The sequence below is a fragment of the Artibeus jamaicensis genome, unplaced genomic scaffold (genome assembly GCF_021234435.1).
Source record: "Artibeus jamaicensis isolate MK-2021 breed Jamaican fruit bat unplaced genomic scaffold, CSHL_Jam_final scaffold_833, whole genome shotgun sequence".
In the NCBI taxonomy this organism is placed as follows: domain Eukaryota; kingdom Metazoa; phylum Chordata; class Mammalia; order Chiroptera; family Phyllostomidae; genus Artibeus; species Artibeus jamaicensis.
The window spans coordinates 18,427,392-18,447,035 of NW_026522056.1; the positions used below are offsets into that span (position 1 = coordinate 18,427,392).

General features: G+C 47.0%; 1 protein-coding gene across 2 annotated transcripts in view; it reads left to right on the forward strand.

Moving 5' to 3' along the window:
* The first annotated feature begins 5,447 nt into the window (after window positions 1–5,447).
* ZDHHC2 (zinc finger DHHC-type palmitoyltransferase 2) overlaps window positions 5,448–19,644 on the forward strand; it is a 49,686-nt gene continuing 35,489 nt past the window's right edge. Inside the window, exon 1 of one of the 2 annotated variants that reach the window (XM_053660051.1) lies at window positions 5,448–5,681. In XM_053660051.1, coding sequence (XP_053516026.1) covers window positions 5,542–5,681 — 140 coding nt within the window. In that variant the 5' untranslated portion in view covers window positions 5,448–5,541. The remainder of the gene's footprint in view (window positions 5,682–19,644) is intronic. The other variant, XM_053660050.1, reaches the window with a different exon arrangement.

The following is a 19,644-nucleotide window of genomic DNA, read 5'->3' on the forward strand; positions in this document are numbered from 1 at the left end:
TCCAGTTTGATTTGGGTTTTCTGCTCACCATGTAACCAACCATCACCTATCATAATACCTCCAACACAGGAAGTCATCAACATTTGTAAATGAGTGAGTGAATGGATTTATTAAGGGACCTTTATATGTTGCTTTCCCCATTTATTTGTTGAGGAAGCAAGAAATATCCCAGATATTTAAGCCGGAGAATTTAAGTCACTTGCTGCAGACCAGAGAGCTAGTAAGTGGAAGACTGGAATTCACACCCAGATATTTCAGTTGCGACCGAATTCACCCCCAGAGGAAAACCGAACTCTCTAATGCTGGTACTTCAGTTATATTCCTAAATCTCTAACCTGAAACATGGCCACGGTCTCACGATGCAAGCGGGGTAAAACCTTATCTTCTCTTCAGTGTCTCTGGAAATAAACATAATGCTTTTCCAAGTGAGAACGTTTTTACTCTATCGTTTGACCTAAATGTACTCTTTCTCATTCTGAGTGAACATGGAGGTAAGACAATCCCACACTGCACTGTGTGTTTCAGAAGAAAGCGTCTATGCCGTGATTCCTCCTAACCGTGGCTGTCTCGAAGGTGGCACCTCTAAACACATGGTCTCTGAGCCCTCGACCACTGTGTGCAGTGTTAGAAAAACACTAACTCTTGCTGTCTCATGGTCCAAAGCTAAAGGTTATTGACATTCAACCACCAACCTAGCATTTGGTAGCATGACCCGTTATCAAAGAGACTGAGTATGAGTAAATGGAGATAGGTTTTGTCGACCAGCAGAAAAAAGAAAAGGAGAAATTCACAATCTGGAGTATCCAAGTATCACTTGAAAATAATTATAGATTCCAAGACTTGAGGTAGAAGATATAATTTACCCTGAATTAATTCCAGCTGTTGGAAGAATCCCTGGTGATTAAAATCTTTCTCTATTACAAATCTGAAGCCAACATGCCTCTTTTGTTAAATGTCATCATTAAATATTTATTTTTCATTTTGCCTGTTCCTTTTCAAGAACTGAGAAAACCTTGGTTAGGCCTTTTCCCTTTTACTATATAAATTGCAATGTGACCTTGAGCTCCCAGTTACAGTTGAAGTCTTGAGAACACTTGGAAATACTTACTGATATTAAGCATTAATTTTTTTCAGGAGTGTGTGTCTTGAACCAGAATGTGGGTGTGCACAGACCACTGGGCAAGACACGTTAATTCCACACCCCTCCCCCCTCATGTGCCATACAAAAAATCCGACATGATTAAGTAGCCTACAGCTTCAGAGAGAAACAGAGCTGAATATAACCAATTATGTTGGGGTCCCCCAGTGATTATCCGATTGACCAATGGAACAAAAGGGGTCCTTGTGGCCACCGGATGAAGACAGACTATTCTGTGTTTCAGGGTTAGACTTTTCCAGGAATAATGCTTTCTCTTCAAGCACTATTGGCTGAACAGCTACAGCTAAGTCTTGGCTTTATGTGTAGCAATTTGAGTATAGTAGTCTGCTAAGCTTCTCCTTGTATAGCCTTTGAAAGCGATCGTTTGTGCACAACCTTCAGGTTGAAGAATCGATGATGTTCCCTCTATGCTCCTGCTTTCACCCAACTGGCTCCTCTTTCGACTTGTGTCTTCAAAGGGAGAAAGCGCCTAACACTATAAACCTAAACGTGTCTTCATCTTCCTGTCGCCTCTCATTTTCTGTCTCTGCAAAACAGGAGAGACACAATTAAGAGAGGAGACTTTTTGGTTTCTGCCATTTATAAGTATAAAGCCTCGTGAATTTCTTGCCTCATTTGGACAAGATAAAGTGCCCAGTCAGTCCTGTCCGCTGGAACTTGCTGTGGTGATGGCATGTTCCTACATGGCTACTGCCAGCTACGTGTGTCTATGAGCACTTGAAATGTGGCTATGGCAACTAAGGAAATGGGATTTTTAAAAAGATTTCATTTGTTTATTTTTAGAGGGGAAGAGAGGGAGAAAGAGAGGGAGACAAACACCAATGCATGGTTGCCTCTTGAGCGCCCCCTGCTGGGGACCTGTCCCACAACCCAGGCATGTGCCCTGACCTGGAATTAAATGGTGACCCTTTGGTTCATAGGCTGACACTCAACCCCTACACTGAGCCACACCAGCCAGGGCAGGAAAGTGAATTTTCCATTTTACTTTATTTTCATTAATTTCGATTAAATGTGAGTAGCCTCATGTGGCTAGCAGCTACTTACTGCTCTCCGCAGGTCTAGAGAACATGGCTCCCCCGCCACCATTTCCTGCATCCTATTTCTCCCACTGCCTCCATCTCTGGGAGCTGACTCTGATTCTTTAGGAAATGGGACACAGAATGAAATTGAAACCGCATCCCTGGCAATGTGCTTGGCTGCTGCACACAATCGATGCTAGTTGACTTACACACAAAGACAAAAATGTTTCTGCAAGTATATAAACCCCCGCAAAACCAACAGGAAGTCTGGACACTCAAGCCTGACCTGACACCGATAAATCTGACACTTGGCCAAGATCTGGCATCGAGAACGGCCTGCCCAGGATGACAGCGCTGGCCTTGACAACACTGGACTCTTGCCACCTCACTGCAGGACTGCACTGCCCTTGGCCTCTCTCTGCTCCCCGCCGACCTCTCCTTCCACAACGGCCACTTCTAATAACGTAACTGAACCTGCGTGCCTTTTGTGCCACCTCCGAAAAACTGTGCCAGTCATGCACGGGGGGAATATCTGCTCACGTGACGGGTTCTACAGATGCTTCCTTCTCCCCACTTCTGCACAGGGGAAGAAGTTAGTGTAGGCAAAAGCATTCATTTAAATGAAAAGTTCCGATTCCATTTCTAAAGAGATTAACTCTAATACAAACTGTAAAGAAGTGAGAGCAGACTCAGAGCCATTTGCTACCTAGAAAAATGTTCTCTTAATTCCTTCCAATTTTCTGAATATGGTTTTATTAATCATTAGCTCTTGAATTATAACATAAAATTATACAATTATAATTATAATTAGTTATAACTATGTTGCATTTGTCACAAAGTTATAAATCATAATTTATAATTGGCTTGGTTAAGCGAATGGCTGATGCTGTTGAAATCTCTTTGAAAACACGGCAGGAGAGTGGGACTGGCTGGTGTGCACCTGCCACCTAGTGGCAAGAAGGTTTGTCAGCGATAGCTTTTCCCGTTTTAGCCATTTTCCCAGCGTTTTCAGCCAATGAACCCTACCTTCCTTAGGCCTTTGCACTGTACTCTATTCCACCCTGGGCTAATTGAAAACCAGAAATCTCGAAGAGGCGAGGAGTATGTTACTGCTACATTGTCACCACGTTCTCTAACCAAGTTCCCTCTTCTAAGTAAGACTGCTTTTATTTTACCTGGGTCTGAAAACGTGTGGTCTGGGCATGTTATTATTCTCCCACGAAGACTATCTTGGCCTCCACTATTATGAAAGTGCAATTAATGGTGGAGTCACTGACATGGGATGCTGGCCTCCAAAGGGATCTCCTACCCCCCCAAAGGAGGGAGGCCTTTAAGAAGACAATGAAAGAAGATCTGTCCGTGTTTGCAGAGACCACGCTAGTAAGAACGGGAGAGCTGTAAGTCAAAGAGCCGACCCAGCCCCTCAGCTTCATCCCTTCCAATCCTTGTAAAATTTGGAAGGCAACTTTTGCCAAGCACCATACCCTGATAGCAAAGTCAACACGATTTATCACACATCTGAGATTAATAAAACTGACCCTACAGTCAAGGATGCAATGCTTCCCTTTAAGAACACTTTCTTTTCTTTTTTTCTCCTGAGAGCAGGTTCGAAAGGAATTGAGTAACTATCAAATGAGTCACCTAATAAAGTGTGTGGCAGGTGTTCTGGCTGAAACGAGATGAGGTTGGTACAGCAGGAACGGAGGAGGTCCCCGTGCTCTCTGCAGACAGGCTGGGGTCCAGGGCTTGGCTCACCTGCTGTTCTTGATTCAGACCATGAAAGGGAGTAAGTGAAAAACTAACCTGGATCTGGAAGTAGAAGGAAAACTGGGAGCATTCAACTTGATAAGATACATGCGAGGTTCTAATCTACCCTGAAGGGCATTGGGTATCCGGTAAAAGGTACTACAACAAAACGAAGCGATTCACTGGGACACAAACTTTCTCAATTATTTCATGTCCCACAGAAACTTGACTGGTGTTTTCTATGCACTTTTTAAACAGAAGCTCATAGATTGGGGATGTGTGTGCAATACAGTAGCTATTTCAGGAGCGATTAGCTTGCTGGTTAATCCAGTCCCGGAAAAGATAATCGCAAACACATAAGAGCTTAGATTTCTTCGACTAAATTTATGCAAAACAGTAGTCATTTTTAAAACTCTACTTTATTTTTTCATTTCCCATATGAATGAGGTAATTTCATTCAATATGGTGGCTGTGTTGTAAATATATACATATCCCTTAATGCTAAGTAAAATTGTGCCCATTATACATAGTAATTATGTAAATAATTCAGACACACTGCATTTACTGGGACGTTTCGTGATGAATCGGGTGCGTTCATAATGACATGAAGGAAAGAAAAAAAGAAAACCTCAGAAGCATTTGCATTTTTCCCGATCCACCCACCGATAACCCTGGGCTGTGGTCCAGTCCCAGGATGGCTCCAGGATCCCTTCCAGGATTTTCGACAAGCCCTCGAGCGCCTGCTCCGCGCTGGGGTCCGCACCGCGGAAGTTCGGGCCGGGAAAGGGGGCGCTGGGAATGACCACTGGTACCCCCACGAGATAACTTCGCTGAAGAGTTCACATTCAAAGAGCAAATTGTGTTTTTTAACCCTGACGGTGCCTGGATTCTCAACCAAGTGCTTCTTCCTCAGTCCCCAGGCTCGTCCAGGCCGGAAGACCGCCCGCGCCCCCCCTCGCCGCAGTGTCCCACCCAAAGCGCCCGCGAGCGCAGCTGCCTCCTCGCCCGAGCCCCGCAGTTTCGGGGACGGAGAGGCAGCCCCGCCCTCGCTGTCCACGCCTGGGCTCCCGGAGCCACAAGTGGAAGCGACAGTTTCCCAAACCCGAGGACCTCGGCTTTGGCGCCCCGAGACTTTCCCGCGGCGCTTTCCCCGGGGGTCTGCTCTGCTCCTGCGCCCCCCGCGGCCCCAGGTGCGGCCCCGCCTCCCGCCCGCCTCCCGCCTGCCCCGCGGGCCCGCCTCCAGCCTCCGCGGAGCCGAGTCCCAGCGCAGGTGCAGAGCCCGGTGGGCGCCCCGAGTGCCCCGAGAGCCGGCCGCGGGGGAGGCGGCGGCCGCGCGGGGGAGGCGGCGCGGAGAGGGGCGGGGCGCGGGCTCCCGCCGCCGCCCGCAGCCGCCCGCCCTCCTCGCGCAGCCAGCGCTCCGCCGGGCTGAGGACCCGGGAGTCCGCGGCGCCGGCTCGGGGCTGCGGGATGGGGACTTAGCGCCACGGCGGCCGCAGTGGCCGCAGCGCAGCCGGCCGCCGCCGCGGCCGCCGGGCCCGTCCCGCCGGGGACGCCGGGCGCCGCCAGCCCGCCCCGGAGCCGGGCCCGCGGGCGGCGGCCGCGGCGCTGGGCAGGTGGATGCTGCTGGAAGATGGCGCCCTCGGGCCCGGGCGGCGTCAGGCGGCGGTGCCGGCGGGTGCTGTACTGGATCCCGGTGGTGTTCATCTGCCTGCTGCTCGGCTGGTCCTACTACGCCTACGCCATCCAGCTGTGCATCGGTGAGTGCGCCCCGCGGCCGCGCGCTCGGCCCGGACCCCGCGCCGCGTCCGCCACGGTCCCGGGACGCGCGGACCCCGGGCGCCCAGCACCGCGCGCCCCGCCCGGAGACCCCCGGCGTCCGGACGCCTGCGCGCCGGCCCCGCGGCCGGAGACAGCCCGGGCCGCCCCCTTCCCCTCGCAACTCTCGGGTGAGGCAGCCCCCTCCACCGCAACAAACCCGCAGCCCCGACACCCCCTTCTCCCCCAGCGGGCCGCGCGGCCACACCCCCTGCCGCAGCCGGACGGCGCCGGGACCGGAGTTCGCAGCGGTCGGCGGCCTCCGCAGGGTGAGCCCGGGAGGCTGGGCCCGGAGCCCAGCCGCTCCACAGCGGCGGTGGCTGGGCCTCGCTGTCACAGCTGCCCCTTTCTGGTTGCCCTGCATCCACTTTTGAAAAATTGGTGGCGGCACGCAGGGCGTTTTTGCCGCCTTTAAGATTGGAGGGTTGCCAGTTGGACACTTTCTGCCTGCGAGGAGATAGGGGGCGGGGGGGATGCTAGAAACTGGTCCAAGGCACAGGAACAATTTCGATGTTAAAAGCAAACAAACAAGAGGAAAAGAGGTGGACAGCCGAGGTTTTTCTGTCCAGAAAGCCAAGTGGCTCAAGTCCAAGTGTTAGGCTCCAGAGTTGTTGGGTAGGTAAGGTACTTTCAATGCTGAAGACTTCAAAAATAAGTAAGTAAATAAAGTTGATTGTACACAGTTAGGGAGTACGATTACGTCCCTTCAGGTGAGCAGGCAGAGGTTTTGTGAAAGCTGGTGTCTGTTATGGGCCAGTGGCTCGTGAATGCTTTTAAGAAAACGCCCGTGTTTTTGTCTTGCCAGCACTGACGAGGCGGGACAAGGAGGAAGGTTAAATGATGGCCTGTTTAAGTGGAAGCCTCTCAACATAAGCCTTTTCAGAGTTTCAAGTTCGAGGCATAGAAACTGTCTGAAGGCATCTCCCGTCATGTAGTAGAGGTCAGAGTAACACACAAGAAATATGAGTGCCATAACTTTTAAAAGAATTGGGACTAACTTCCCAATTCATATAGTTTTAAAAGTCGACGTTATTCTTTTGTTTATTGAATTTAGAAATGTTCCAGAACAAAAGTGAGTCTTTTTTTTTTAAAGGGTTGGGTTGTACTGAAATTGTGAAGACAGTGCATTTCAATATATTAGTAATCTAAAACGTACAGGAAGGAAGTTTTCAGAAACATGTTTGACTTTGGTACTGTTACTATTAAAATAGCTTGCCTTATTGAAATATACTGTGTATGTTATATAACAATTGAAAGCCTTCGTAGTATTTCGTCCCTTTCCCTCATCAAAGCAGTGAACAGTTTCAGTTAATGTAACTGCAAAAGAAGTAACAGAAGACATTGGTTATCAAAACAGGCAGCTTATTCTCCTACATTATCACCTTAAGCTAAGAAGCTTAGTTTGATACAATGTCTCACATCCATCAGGAGGGAGCACAGGAAGGCGCGGAGAGAGAGCTTTCCTGTCCTTACAGCTTCCCCGGCCCTGGCTCAGATGCAACATGTAACAGTTAAATGATGGGGTGGGGCTAACTGGAAAATTGCTGTTATATTTGAAGGATATTTTTTATATACGGGATGGGCAAAAGTAGGCTTACAGGTGTATGTGAAACACAGAGTTGATTCTCATGTTATTATTTTCATGATCTGTGTGTCTGCTTCCATGCGAACAACTGTAAACCTACTTTTGCTCCGCCCTGTATATTTTCTGTATGTTTAAGATAAATCTAAAGTATCCATGAAATCTTCATGACTAGTTTAGTAAGTGCAAATCTGACTGAGAGGGAGAATACCTCTTTTTAAACTGCTGAAGTGACATGGCCTATTATTGAAACCTTACCTGGTGATCAAAAGTGAAGTCTTACATGACTTCTCATTACTGCCTGCCTAGCCTGGTACAGTGGCTACCACGTCGAAGGCAATCCATAAATGGCTTTGAATAAAGCAATAAATGATTCAGAGGCAGTACTTCCAAGGCTGCCAGAAAGTTGCTTTTATATTTTTACTGCTGTAGAAACACACAGTGAGTAACTATGAAAGGTCCAGATTGCAGAGTCTTGAAGGTAGAATAAGTTGAAAATGAACTTGGTTCTGGAGACTGTGGCGGTTTAGGAGAGGTGAGCTCTGAAAGCTTGGGCATGTTTGGTTGGGTGGGAAGTGGAAATTAAGTGTTCAGTTTCTTTACAGACTCTGGGGAAGATGGCAAGGACGGTGGCAGACACCCCAAACCAGCTCCCCCCCCTCCTTTTCACAAACAAAGCAGATGCCAATGCCAACCTTTCCCACCCCCACCCCCGCCCCCAGCAGGGATCGCATCTCAGACTGCCCCACCCTTGTGGATTTTTTTCCTCTTGGAAGTTGCTATTTATAATCATACCTTCCATAGTTCTCCTATAAAACGTTGGCCAGGGGTGGGGCCAGATAGGAGAGGTGTGGGGGCTGGGAACTGGACTGAGTAAAAAAGAATAGAATAATCGGAGTGATTTGCCCGGGTCCTCCTCCTGAATCTGCTGTCGGCTGGGATGACCCTGACTATAAATTACCCTGTGCCCTTTGCCGAGGGAACAGCAATTTAGGAGTAGTGCTTATCCTTGGTATCCTTGGAAACTGGAGATAATGATTCTCATTACAGTTAGTTTCTATATTTAACAACGTGGATGTGTGTGGCCCTCTGGACACTTTGTCAGTTAGCATGATGTTTGCTCAGTGTTTGTATTTTGTAAAAATAAACTCATATTTCTTCCTGGAATACAGATATGTAAAAACTAAAGGGGAGGTACATACACTGTGTGAAGGTCAAGTGTTTGGGGGTCAGTTGCCTTCCTGTTCTACCAGAGAAAAGCTCAAATAGGACTGCTGATACTTGCGATCGTTCCGAACGTTTGTCTAGTGTGTTAGTTAACTGGGCTCCTTTATTCATATTGTTTCCTGCCCTTCCCTCTCCCTCCTACTACTCTCTCAACCCCAGCTTCTTTTGTTTTAAAGTCTTTTGATTCCTTTAATTATTGGTTAGCTTGTTTTCCATAAAGTGAGATAGATAAATTCAGAGGGCAGAATTGGGAAGCTGGTAATTCAGGCTGCAGCATTGGAGGGAGTGGAGGCAGCCTGCAGTCTCAGGCAACGCTTGGGGCTGCGGGCAGGCTCGACTTGGCTTACATGTGCCTCAGGTCTGTTATGGGAGATAGCATGTTGACTTCGCTTGTGGAAGAAGGGAACTGGAGTTTTTTCCCTTTTAACTGCTAACCTTTACATTTGTTTTAACTAGCTTAAAAAATCTTTTTATTTTGTCATACCTTCAAATTTACAGAAAAGTTGCAAGAATAGGATAAGAAACCTCCACACACATGCCCCCTTACTTAACCATTCCTCATTTTCTCTTGTGCCAGATGCAGCTTCGTGTTGTTTTGTACAGTAACAGGCCGCCCAGGCTGGTGGCCTGGGGGCAGTAGGCTGTGCACCATGTAGCCTTGGTATGTAGCAGGCCGGACCATCTAGGTTTAGGTAGGTAAACTCGAAGACATCTGCACGGTGACAGAGTTGCCTAGCGTTGCCTTTCTCATAAGGTGTCCCCTTCATTAAGCAGCATGGGACTGCTCCACTCGGCTGTGGCAGCAGAAAACCAGCCTCAGATGACCCTTGAACAAATAGTTGTGCTCTTGTGCCCGTGAAACTTGACCCGCAGAAGCAGAACTGGCCTCTGCCCTTGGGCAGCAGAGCGCTGACTTCGGAGTATGTATGTTAGGAGTCAACCCACGAGCACTGTCGGGCGTTACCCACACGGCTGCAGTCTTCATTAAGAACCCTCTCAGATAATGGCAGCATCCTGTATTCCACAGCGATTACTGAAGATGTTCAAGAATTACAAGGATTCGTCCACGCACTTGGGGATCATTTGGGAGATGTACAGTCCTGTGTTCCTTTTTTAAAAAACAAATATCCTCAGTACAGACTATACCTCCTACTTGGTTACTGTTAAGCTCTGATCTGCCGTTAATTCAAGGCCAGTGCAAGTTCAAGGATGGGGACTTAGTGGGGCTCCAAGTTGCCTTTTATCATGAAATGCATTTGAGCTATTCAGAGAAAGTGGTGTGTTCTCCATGTTGGTGAAGTGTTGTTTACAAAATTATGCAGGACATTAAAGCTCTTTAAACAAAATGAGACAGGTTGCTTTAAGAATACAAATTACTATTTGTAATTATTTAAACGAATTACTATTTGTAATTATTAAAATAGTCTTTTTTTAAATTTTAATTGTTGTTCAAGTACTTCTCTGTCTTTTACTCCCATCCCAGTCCTGGCCCCCTTCCTCCCCGTATTAAAATAGTCTTGAATGAGGTGAGGGCACATACATAGAAAACCGATGCATATAAAACGTTTAATGTCTAAAACACTAAGAGTTTTTTTCTTGTTGACTTTAATGATGGAAAGTATATCACTTCTGTGACTTTTCTTGATATTGTCACATATTAACAAATTTAGTCTGTGAGCATAGCTTCAAATTCAAAATTCAAATGCATAAAATATGAGATGCTCTATATTCTTGATCTGTGCAGCCATTTGATTTTAATATAAATGGTCCCTGGGAAAGTAGAAGGAAAAAAGGCTACTTAATGCTATCTTGGTTCCATTTAGTGTGTCAGAAAATTCCCTCTCTCTCTCTCTCTCTCTCTCTCTATATATATATATATATATATATATATATATATATATATACATATATATGTATGTATATATACACAGCATTATTGTTGTCAAATCCTGTTAGAGATAACACCTGCAAAACAATGGTTGCAGTGCTAAGAATGTGGAGGTGCTTAAGAAATGTTGAATGAACTAACCTCTTTGGTTTTGGGGTGCTATTCAATCCATTTTTCACCTGAAAACCTGCAACCGCACACAGCTAATAGGTGAGAGAATAGGATCGAGCCATCAAAACTCAATTTAAACTAAGGGTTGCTGTAAAAAGAGTTTGCTTTCGCATTGCTTCCTGAGATTGTCAGCCCATGCCATCACATGAAGTACTTGCTCAGGTGTTTCTGGTACTGAAGCAGAAGCTGGAGGTGTGGTTTGTTAAATCAAGGCAGTTTAATCATCTCGAGGGAAGGCGAGCTTCCACAAGGTGGGAGAAAGGTTAGCTTTGGCAGGGCTAGGGTAGGATTCATTCAGAAGAATTTATTGAACCTGTGTGGCAAGCACTTTCATCCACAGAGGTGTTTTAGAGAACTGAATAGAGAGATCTTTGACTAATTGCCAAGAAGAAAGACTGCCTCTGGGGAGAAAAAAGAGAAGAATGAACGTACCAAACAAACAGCAGCAGCAGCACCAACAAAACCTGAAGCCTCCTGTCTGCCTCGGGCCTGAGGAGAGGGGTCGTCACCTTTCCCAACGCCACTCCGCAGTAGGAAGGGACAGCAGAAAACAGAACACCCGCTCCGAGGAGCCTGTCAGTTGGTTGCTGGACTAACATTAAAAAAAAAATCAATAAAACAGGTAAAAGGAGCTGATGGCGAGCACTTCCGTAGTATTGAATTTCTAAATGTATTATAAATCTTACCACCTATAAATATCAAGGTCGTGACCAGCAGTTTTAGCCCCTCCTACCAAGTGGGTGGCCGCCTCAACTCCCTCGATCCTTGGGCGACTTTGCTGTTGCTGTCAGCTGGGGGCCCTGACTTGGTGGGTGAAGCCAAGTGGGGTGCAGAGAACTCTCTGAAACAACTGGGTGAATCCATGGGGAGGCTGGAGAACTAGCTTACAAAACAGGCAGAAGCCAAGAAGAGGTGGGTGAAGCGGGGCTGACGTTACACAGGGGGAATGGCCCTGTGAAGGGCTGAGGCCCTGGTGGCCTGCCCACAGAGCCCTGTGGCAGGCAGCCCCTGGTGCTTCTGGTCTTGTCCCCATGTCCAGGCACCAGCGCTCAGCAGGAGCTGGCGTGTGATGTCTTGTTTCCACGGTAGAAAAAAGTGCCAGGAGGAAAAAAGAAACAGACCAATGCATTTCAGAGATTAGGATGGATGGGCTCTCAGTGAGAAGATCCTCATTCATTTTGTATGTGTTTGTTTCGTTAGTTTTTATTGGTGGGAAATGTGTGGTGTTTCTTCTCGGAAAAATGAAATCACGACTTGTCCTTTTATCATTTGTACTGATGATTGCATGGGCGTTGAGTGTGATATCACCTCTCAGCTTTCCCTTCTCCAGGAAGTGGTGAGTTCATGGGTCCCCCGAGACGCCAGCACTGCTTCTGATGACGGTACAAATGCTGTCTTGTGTAGTTTGCAAAACCATAGATTAGAACATGGCATAGATGCTTAATGCTCTCTGCTGGGAAACCAGTTTTCCGGAGGTTAGTTAGAAAGACAGTATTCCTATTATGTGGAATCTTATGATTTTATATCAGCATTTAGGTGTATCACAAAATATACCATAATTGAGTCAATGTTCTTAATAGTTAGAAAGTTGTCTAAATGTTTTTTGCTAATTCCTTTAAGGGTAATGTGATTATAAGATCTTAATTGTTATCTCAGTCAAATGCTGAGAGCGGAAGGGATGGCAGTGGCCGGGCAGGGAGGGGATGGTGGGGGCGGGGGGTGGCGCGGGAGGAGGTACGTGACCTGATTTCTTAAGAAGCATATGGTACTGATGAAGTCACCAGCTATGATTGCCTGCAATTTTTCCTTTAAAAATGATGTCACATTTTGAGACATTTGTATAGCATTTTTCCCAACATGACTTTTCAGCTGACTGTGCCTTTTTAAAAAACGGTTTTATTTATTTTTAGAGAGAGGAGAAGGGAGGGAGAAAGAGACGGAGAGAAACATCAATGTGAGAGAAAAATATCCATCGGTTTCCTCTTGAATGTGCCCCAACTGGGGACTGAACCTGCAACCTGTATGCCTTTTAAATTCAATCATAAATATTAGTGCCTGAAATGTTACAAAATCTATTTTTATTTGAGAGGCACTCAGGCAAAAATATGCTTCACTTACTATGTTAGTTCTCTTGGGTCATTTTAGATATGTTGTTGATATCATTTTAAAAATGCAAATGAAGGACAAGTGCTTTCATAAAGATGGCTGAGTTTTATTTCCTTGCCAGTATTTCTCTGTAATATACTGAAACTTCTGCTCCTGTGGAGTGTAAATTAATTTGATCTCACTGTATTATTTCACTAGCGTTGCAGCTGCCCAGAGTAGTGCATTAACATAGCAAACACTGAGCAACAATCAAGAGCCCTTTTTTTCTAAGTGCTTTAAAATCAAATACCCAGAAAGTACAATAGTTTCAAGGCAGTTTATCTTAGCGATCATCTTATGATAGATAGAATCCTTGTAGAAGGCTGTTCATGCCCTGGGTGGTGTACGTCAGTGGGCCGAGTACCAGGCTGTGAACCTAAGCATCATGGGTTGGATTTCCAGTCAGGGCACATGCCTGGGATGCAGGACGGGTTCCCAATAGGGGGATGTGAGAGGCAACCACACGTTGATGTTTCTCTTCCTCTTTTTTTCCCTCCCTCCCCCCTCTCTAAAAATAAATAAATAAAATCTTTTTTAGAAAAGCTGTTCATGCATTTCCAAGAATGTTATAGATTTGTCTGATTATAATGTCATGAAATTTGATAGACTGGAATGCTTTCTCATGCTACTCTATTTTATTATATGTAAATGAAATTAAATTTGTGTTTCTGGGTTATCGTATCATTTAAAAAAGGGGGTTTGCCATATTTTAAGGATATGTTTAGAATGAGGTGTCTTAAAGTCAGATGGGTTTGTGTCCCTGATCTTTTGGGGGGCCCAAGAGTGATTTTAAGTAGGTTGGTGAATCTGCAGTGTGTCCGTTCACCGGATTTGCTGGGATGTGAGAGACCGTGTGACTTGGAATGTGGTGTCTGTAATGTGCATAGAACCCACAGTGGGAGGACTTTGTGGGGGGAGCAGCCTGCTCCGAAACAGCCAATGGCAGATGTCCGATGTTAGCTGAATGACAGGCATCTGATGCCATTTATGAGAAAGTAAAAGATTTCCATTATGAGCCTTAAACTGAAAGTCCAACTGAAATTGCGGAGGCGGATTTGTGATCATGTTTATTACTAAGTGAACAACTACACGTGAGGCGTTTTAGGAAGAAAGGCAGCCAGGGATTTATCTCCTTGACTGTGACTCGTGACTGTCCAGGGCATCTCCGGGAGGTCAGTTAATGTGAAAGGATGAAGGGCAAGGACCAGTGAGACTTAACCAAGCGTTTGGTGATAGAATATTTTAAGTGAAATGCAGCTTATTCTAGGACTAGGACATAAAGACTAAGGTCCACAGAACTAGGAGCAGTGGGACCCGTGGAAGGAGGTAGAAGGTCCCCAAACTTGCATTGTACAAATAATTACAAAAGCCGAGAACTGAGCGCATTTCTGCCATCTGTAATTTATTGAATACTCTTTTCATTTTTTATTTATTCAAAACTATTTATTAACACCTTTTGGAGTTTGCACTTTAGTTAGGGGCTGGAAGGACAGAGAGGAAACGTAAGTAGCTTGTGTGATTTGTCTAAGGGTCATCAGTGTCACCACAAAAAGCAGCCACAAGGCAAAGGCTGGGAGTGCCCGGGGGAGGTTTAGATTGTAAACACGGTGGGGGCGGGGAGGTCATGAAACTGAAGCAGTGACCTGCAGGTGCCCAGGGGTTTACCCACACCGGTAGTAGGAAGAAAGGCATCTCAGACAGAGGCGGGGCTCTGAGTTTGAGAGGTAAGAGTCTGCCAGTGCATGGGTGGAGGAATGGGACAGATCCTTGGCTGGAGCAGAGTGAGCAAGGGGAAGGCAGGTGGGTGACAAGGTCAGAGAGTGCAGAAAAGGTTCCTGCACTTGGAGTGAAATGAAGGTCTGTCGGCCCGGTGGTGAGCAGCACAGTAATGACTATATATATGACTTCTGCTTCAAAAGTCACTCCGGCTGCTGTGGCACCTAGGCTGCCTCTTCGGTCCAGCTGGGAAACGGTGGTGTGGCACATGGTAGGGCTGGGCCGTGGGAATGGTGGGGGGGGGGGCTCAGAGTCTGGGTGGAGCATTAAAGCAGAGACAGCAGAGTTTCCTGACCTACGTGCGAGCTGTGAAAGAAGCAACAGGGTCCAGACGGTGCCAGTGTTTTGGCGGAACAACTGGAGGAATGGAGATCAGCCTGAGAGGCAGAGCTGTAGGTGAACAGCTGAGCAGAGGTGGGGTGACCTGAGGTCAGCGGTGGGTTGTGTTGGCACTGGGAGAGAGATGCTAAAGAAGCAGTTGCAGGTATGAGTTTGGCATTTGGGAGAGAGTTTGAACCAGAGGAATAAATTTTGGAGTCTTCAGCAAATAAATGGGTTTGAAGAGTTGACACGGGATACGTTGGTTCCACCAAGGGAGTGAACATAAATTAGGCAGAGACCAGGACCCGTGATGGTTGACGCTGAGAGGGAGCTCGGGAGATGAGCAGGAGCCAGCAAAGAAGTCTGAGAGGCTCAGAGCAGGGAAGCTGAGAGCCTGCCTGGTCCTGCAGCCTGGGAGGGAAGGGCAGAATCCGCCTCGAATACGGTCCTATGGCAAGTGCAGTACGGACGGAGCATTTACTGATGTGGCTACTGAATTCCTGTTTTGAATCTACACCCTGAAGACCCAGAATTTAATTTAAAAGCCCCCCACACACACACACACACAAATACTCCCCCATGGACCAGCAAATGAATTCGTAGGATATTCAGATTCATTAAATCCAAATTTAAAAGGCTTCGCTCTATGGCAACAAAGTTAATCATAGAAATCCTTTGAAGGTTAAAAGAATAATTTAGAGCATGTGAAATATTTGCCCTGATGTACTTATAAAATAATCAGTTTAAAAAAAAGAGCTCTGGCCTAGTGCACACAGTCGAAAATTCAACAGCAGTTTTTGAGTAACCAGAGCTCTGATGCTAACAGGTAGAAACTTTACAGCATGTTAGCAAGGAAGCGTGTGAACATACACTGGGTAAACGTCAGCTGCTGGGAGAGTGGGAGGTGTATCCCCGGGTCTGCGGGAGCATCAGTAACCCGGGGTCTTAATCATGAACTAGATTCTTGTCCACAACACGGGGACTGAACACCGTTTGTGAATGAACCGCAAGGTATTTGTGTTGCTTGCAGATTTGGGTTAGTGAAAGGGTTTTAGGAAGTGAAAGCAAAGATCATTAATTGGGGGAGAGAGAGCCAGACAGGGAACATGAGAAGCAGCTCACACATTGAGCAGAGGAAGAGATTCAGTCCCAGTGCTTATTGATGACTCTCTTACTCAATTCTGTACACTTTCTGTACTTCCCATTTACAGTAATGAATTCATCTAGGATATAGTGAGGCGGTGTTTGTATAGCGTTGCACTATTCTGCAGTACTGCGTCTTCCAGCAGGGGTGGTGCCTGTCTCTCATCTGTGGGCTGCTGGTGTAGGGTACCGGATTTGCTTTAGCTGCAGCTGACTGTACGTACAGTTGTTGCCAGCTAGTCTGTGCTGGTGCAGCAGGTAAGGGCACGGGGCTGACTTGCTGTGGACTGTAGTTCAAACTGAGATCAGAGATTGTGCACACCAGAAGTTTGCCCCATGAATACATGACCATGAGGTTATGAAAGGAAATAGTGCTTCCCAGTGACCCAGTACTGAAGGGTGAGCCACGAATAGCTGCATCCGATTGTGTGTGTTCAGAGATACTGTGACCCAGCGTTATCCTGCCATAACCAATCCTAGTGCCAGTGTCATTTCAGACCTTTTAATTCGTTCCTTCGAGTGTGCCACTGTAACTTTTATTGTGATGAGCACTGTGCACACACAGATCAGGACCACTGCTGTATACCGTTTCTGGAGTACGACCTAAGTGCCACACAATTTACACAACCCTGGAAATGCCGGTTTAATTTTTTCGTGTGCTCTGGTATATACACTGCGGCCATGTAATCCTCAGCCTGCAGCTGCTGGCCTTGGGAGGTAGTTTTAGAAGGCTGTCTGTTTCCTTGGAGAAGCAAAGGAAAAGCATTAGTTTATGTAGCAAATCTGACAGCTAATGTTCCGTGGTGAATATAAGTACCCTCAGTATTTCCTCTGTGATAATTCCTAGTATACCAAGATAACAAGAGATTGATCTAAAAACGATGAAAAAATACAGCACAAAAATTGTTTCTGTCTGATCTTATATAACTTTAAATACCGAACTAACCAAAATACAAGTGGGATTTTGATTGCTCCCAGTAAATAAATACGTACTTACATACATAAGAAAGATACTTAGTTGCGTTGAACAAATCATCAAGGCGCTTCGATTCTAAAGGTTCGGTTCTGACCAATGAGAGGAATGTGTTCAGGAGCTGACACCCCCATCCAACCCTCCCCTGGTGGTAGAAAGGCACAGTGCAGGAGCCAGGTACAACTGCACCAGGGGTGTAGTGGCCTCCACAGACTTGTGTGGTTTAGAGCAGTCAAGGCTCCTGGGCATCCGGAATTGGAAACGAAGGAGGTTGGAGGTGCAAAGATTCGGGCCTTGTAGGCACGGTGAGCTGAGCCTCAGCCACGTGTGGAAGAGGGAGCCCCTCCTACCTCCCACCCCCGCAACTCTGACAGGAAGGCACCCCACCTGCACCGACACACACAACTTGCCACAACCGGGAATCTCTGCTGTTGTAATTTGGGGGATAATAGGATTCTATTGAGTAAGCTTTGAAATGAGGGCACTAAGAGCAAGCACCAGCCCTGAGATCAGGTTTCCTTATTTAACCGCATTGCTTGCTTAGTCCAGTCGGGGATTCAGGAATTGCTTCTCTCTTTGCCAAGGGGAGAGCAGCAGTGAGTTTTCAGAGCCACGGTCATAAGACGAATTCTTCCTTTCCCTTTCAAAACTGATAAATCAAAAAGAGCCTACACGTCCCTGCTGATGAAGCCCATTCAGTGAGCGTGTTCTCAGCCTTCCGCTGAGTTGGGTGAGTTAGATTTCACCCCGCCTGTTTCCGTAGAGGAGAGCTTCTCAGGTATTTAGGGCAATGTTTAGTCAGCTTGCTAAAGAATTGTTGAGAAAGAAAAAAACCACTTCTAACTTGGAAGATCTGACCATGCTACAAATCACAGATGACCATTCCAGGACCCAGGCCGGGGTGGTGGGGAGGGGTTCCACCTCTCTTTGCTGACCATATTTGCAGTTGGGGAATATACCGTCACAGCAGCCCACCTCGAAGTGTTCATTACCAGCCTCAAGAACGTTCTTTCTTTCCTTCTGCTGGTGAGGAGCAAGGTCAGGCAACCCCTGCCCATTTCCTCATCTCCCTCCCTGTATCACCATCTCACAAGGTCCTAGGAGCCCGAGGCTCTGTGCTTGACCCCAGTTCCAGAACTGAGAGCTCAGGACGGCCCAGTTCTAAGTACTGCCCTGGAGTATGACCGGTGGTTGAATTATTTGTGTCCAAAGTTGGTGAAGTGACCTGTTTCCAGGGTATATTTAAGTCAGTTGGTTGGCGGATGAGGAGGGGTTGCACAAAGAGGACCTCCACGGGCCCCCTGAGCAGAAGACGCAGGTACAGACGTGTGTATTCAATGACGTCCAGCATGGAAGAGCCACCAAAGATGGAACAGCTGCCCAGGACCAAGAAGCCAGAGGGGTACCAGCTGGGGGGCACCAAATGCGACAGACCCTGGGAGGCCGAGTGGATGTTTTGAAAGAGTTTTGGAGCCAGGCAGACTTCTGTGTAGATCCTGTCTCCATATGATGTGACCTGAGTGGCATTCATTAGAAAAGTGATTCATTCTACCTCTGCGAGACAGTCAGGGGCCATTGCTGGGGAACTGAGGGTGGGGTGAGGGCCAGCTCCTCTCACCCAGCGGGGGGGGGGAGGGCAGCCCCTCCATCTCCTGGGTTGGGAAGGAAATGAGCTGGCTGGCTGCAAAGTAGCAAACTGTTATGTTGTTAATGTGTAATTTTGTCATATTTCAAGTATATTGTGCTTTAGAAAAGCTTTCGATGGCTGCCTAATAGGGAAGGCTGACCACCCGAGAACAAATGACTTGTGTAGCCTGTTGGACCATAACCTGTAGGAAAAGACTTCCTGTATGTTGGTTTATATCATCCGACTTCCTCTGGTTTATTTTCATCTTTGATGTTCCTTTGTGTCATTCTTCAGGAGAAGGTCTACACTAATTCCTCAACCATTTTCCATGGGGGTTTGGCTATTTCTAGCATGCAGTTTAGGTCAGTACAGTTGGCTGGGTACAGATTCTGGGGTGAACATAGGGGCTGTGCATCAAACCACCTGGAACGTACTGCTTCTCCCCAGGCTACACAGCGCCCCCCCCCCCGCCTCATGTGGAGATTCTGATGCACTTCAGGCCTTACGGGAGCCTGGCCAAGCCGTGGTGGCGCGCGTGACGGCCGGGGGCGGGCAGTGGAGAGCACAGGCGCTCTGGGAGGAGCACAATACAAAATGCAGTTCAGAAACTCACTGGTTTATTGTTTTCTCTCATCGTGTTAATTTGCCCACATTGTAATTCCCCAGCATTTTTCTGCTCACTCACACTCAGAAGGTCTTCCAGCAATTTATTGCCATCAACCTGACACTTCACTCTCCAGAAAACTGTAGCACAGCTGAGAGCTGGGAATGTGCGGCATACCTCTTTCTCCAGATGGCACGAATGCACCAGGGCCTAGAAACAAGGTCAGCCTGTCTGCAGATTCATGAGCAAGAGGCCGAGTGATGAGAAGTGATCTTGGAGAGCTAAGGGAGCGCCAGGTCACGTTCAGCCACAGAGGCCGCAAGGAAGGAGGTTGCTCAGCAATTCAGTGCAAAACCACAGAGGGTTTTTAGTCAGATGACATAGAGTTACATTTCAAAGAGATCACGGTTTCTTATTACAAAATGAGTTTGTAAGGACGCGTGTGGGG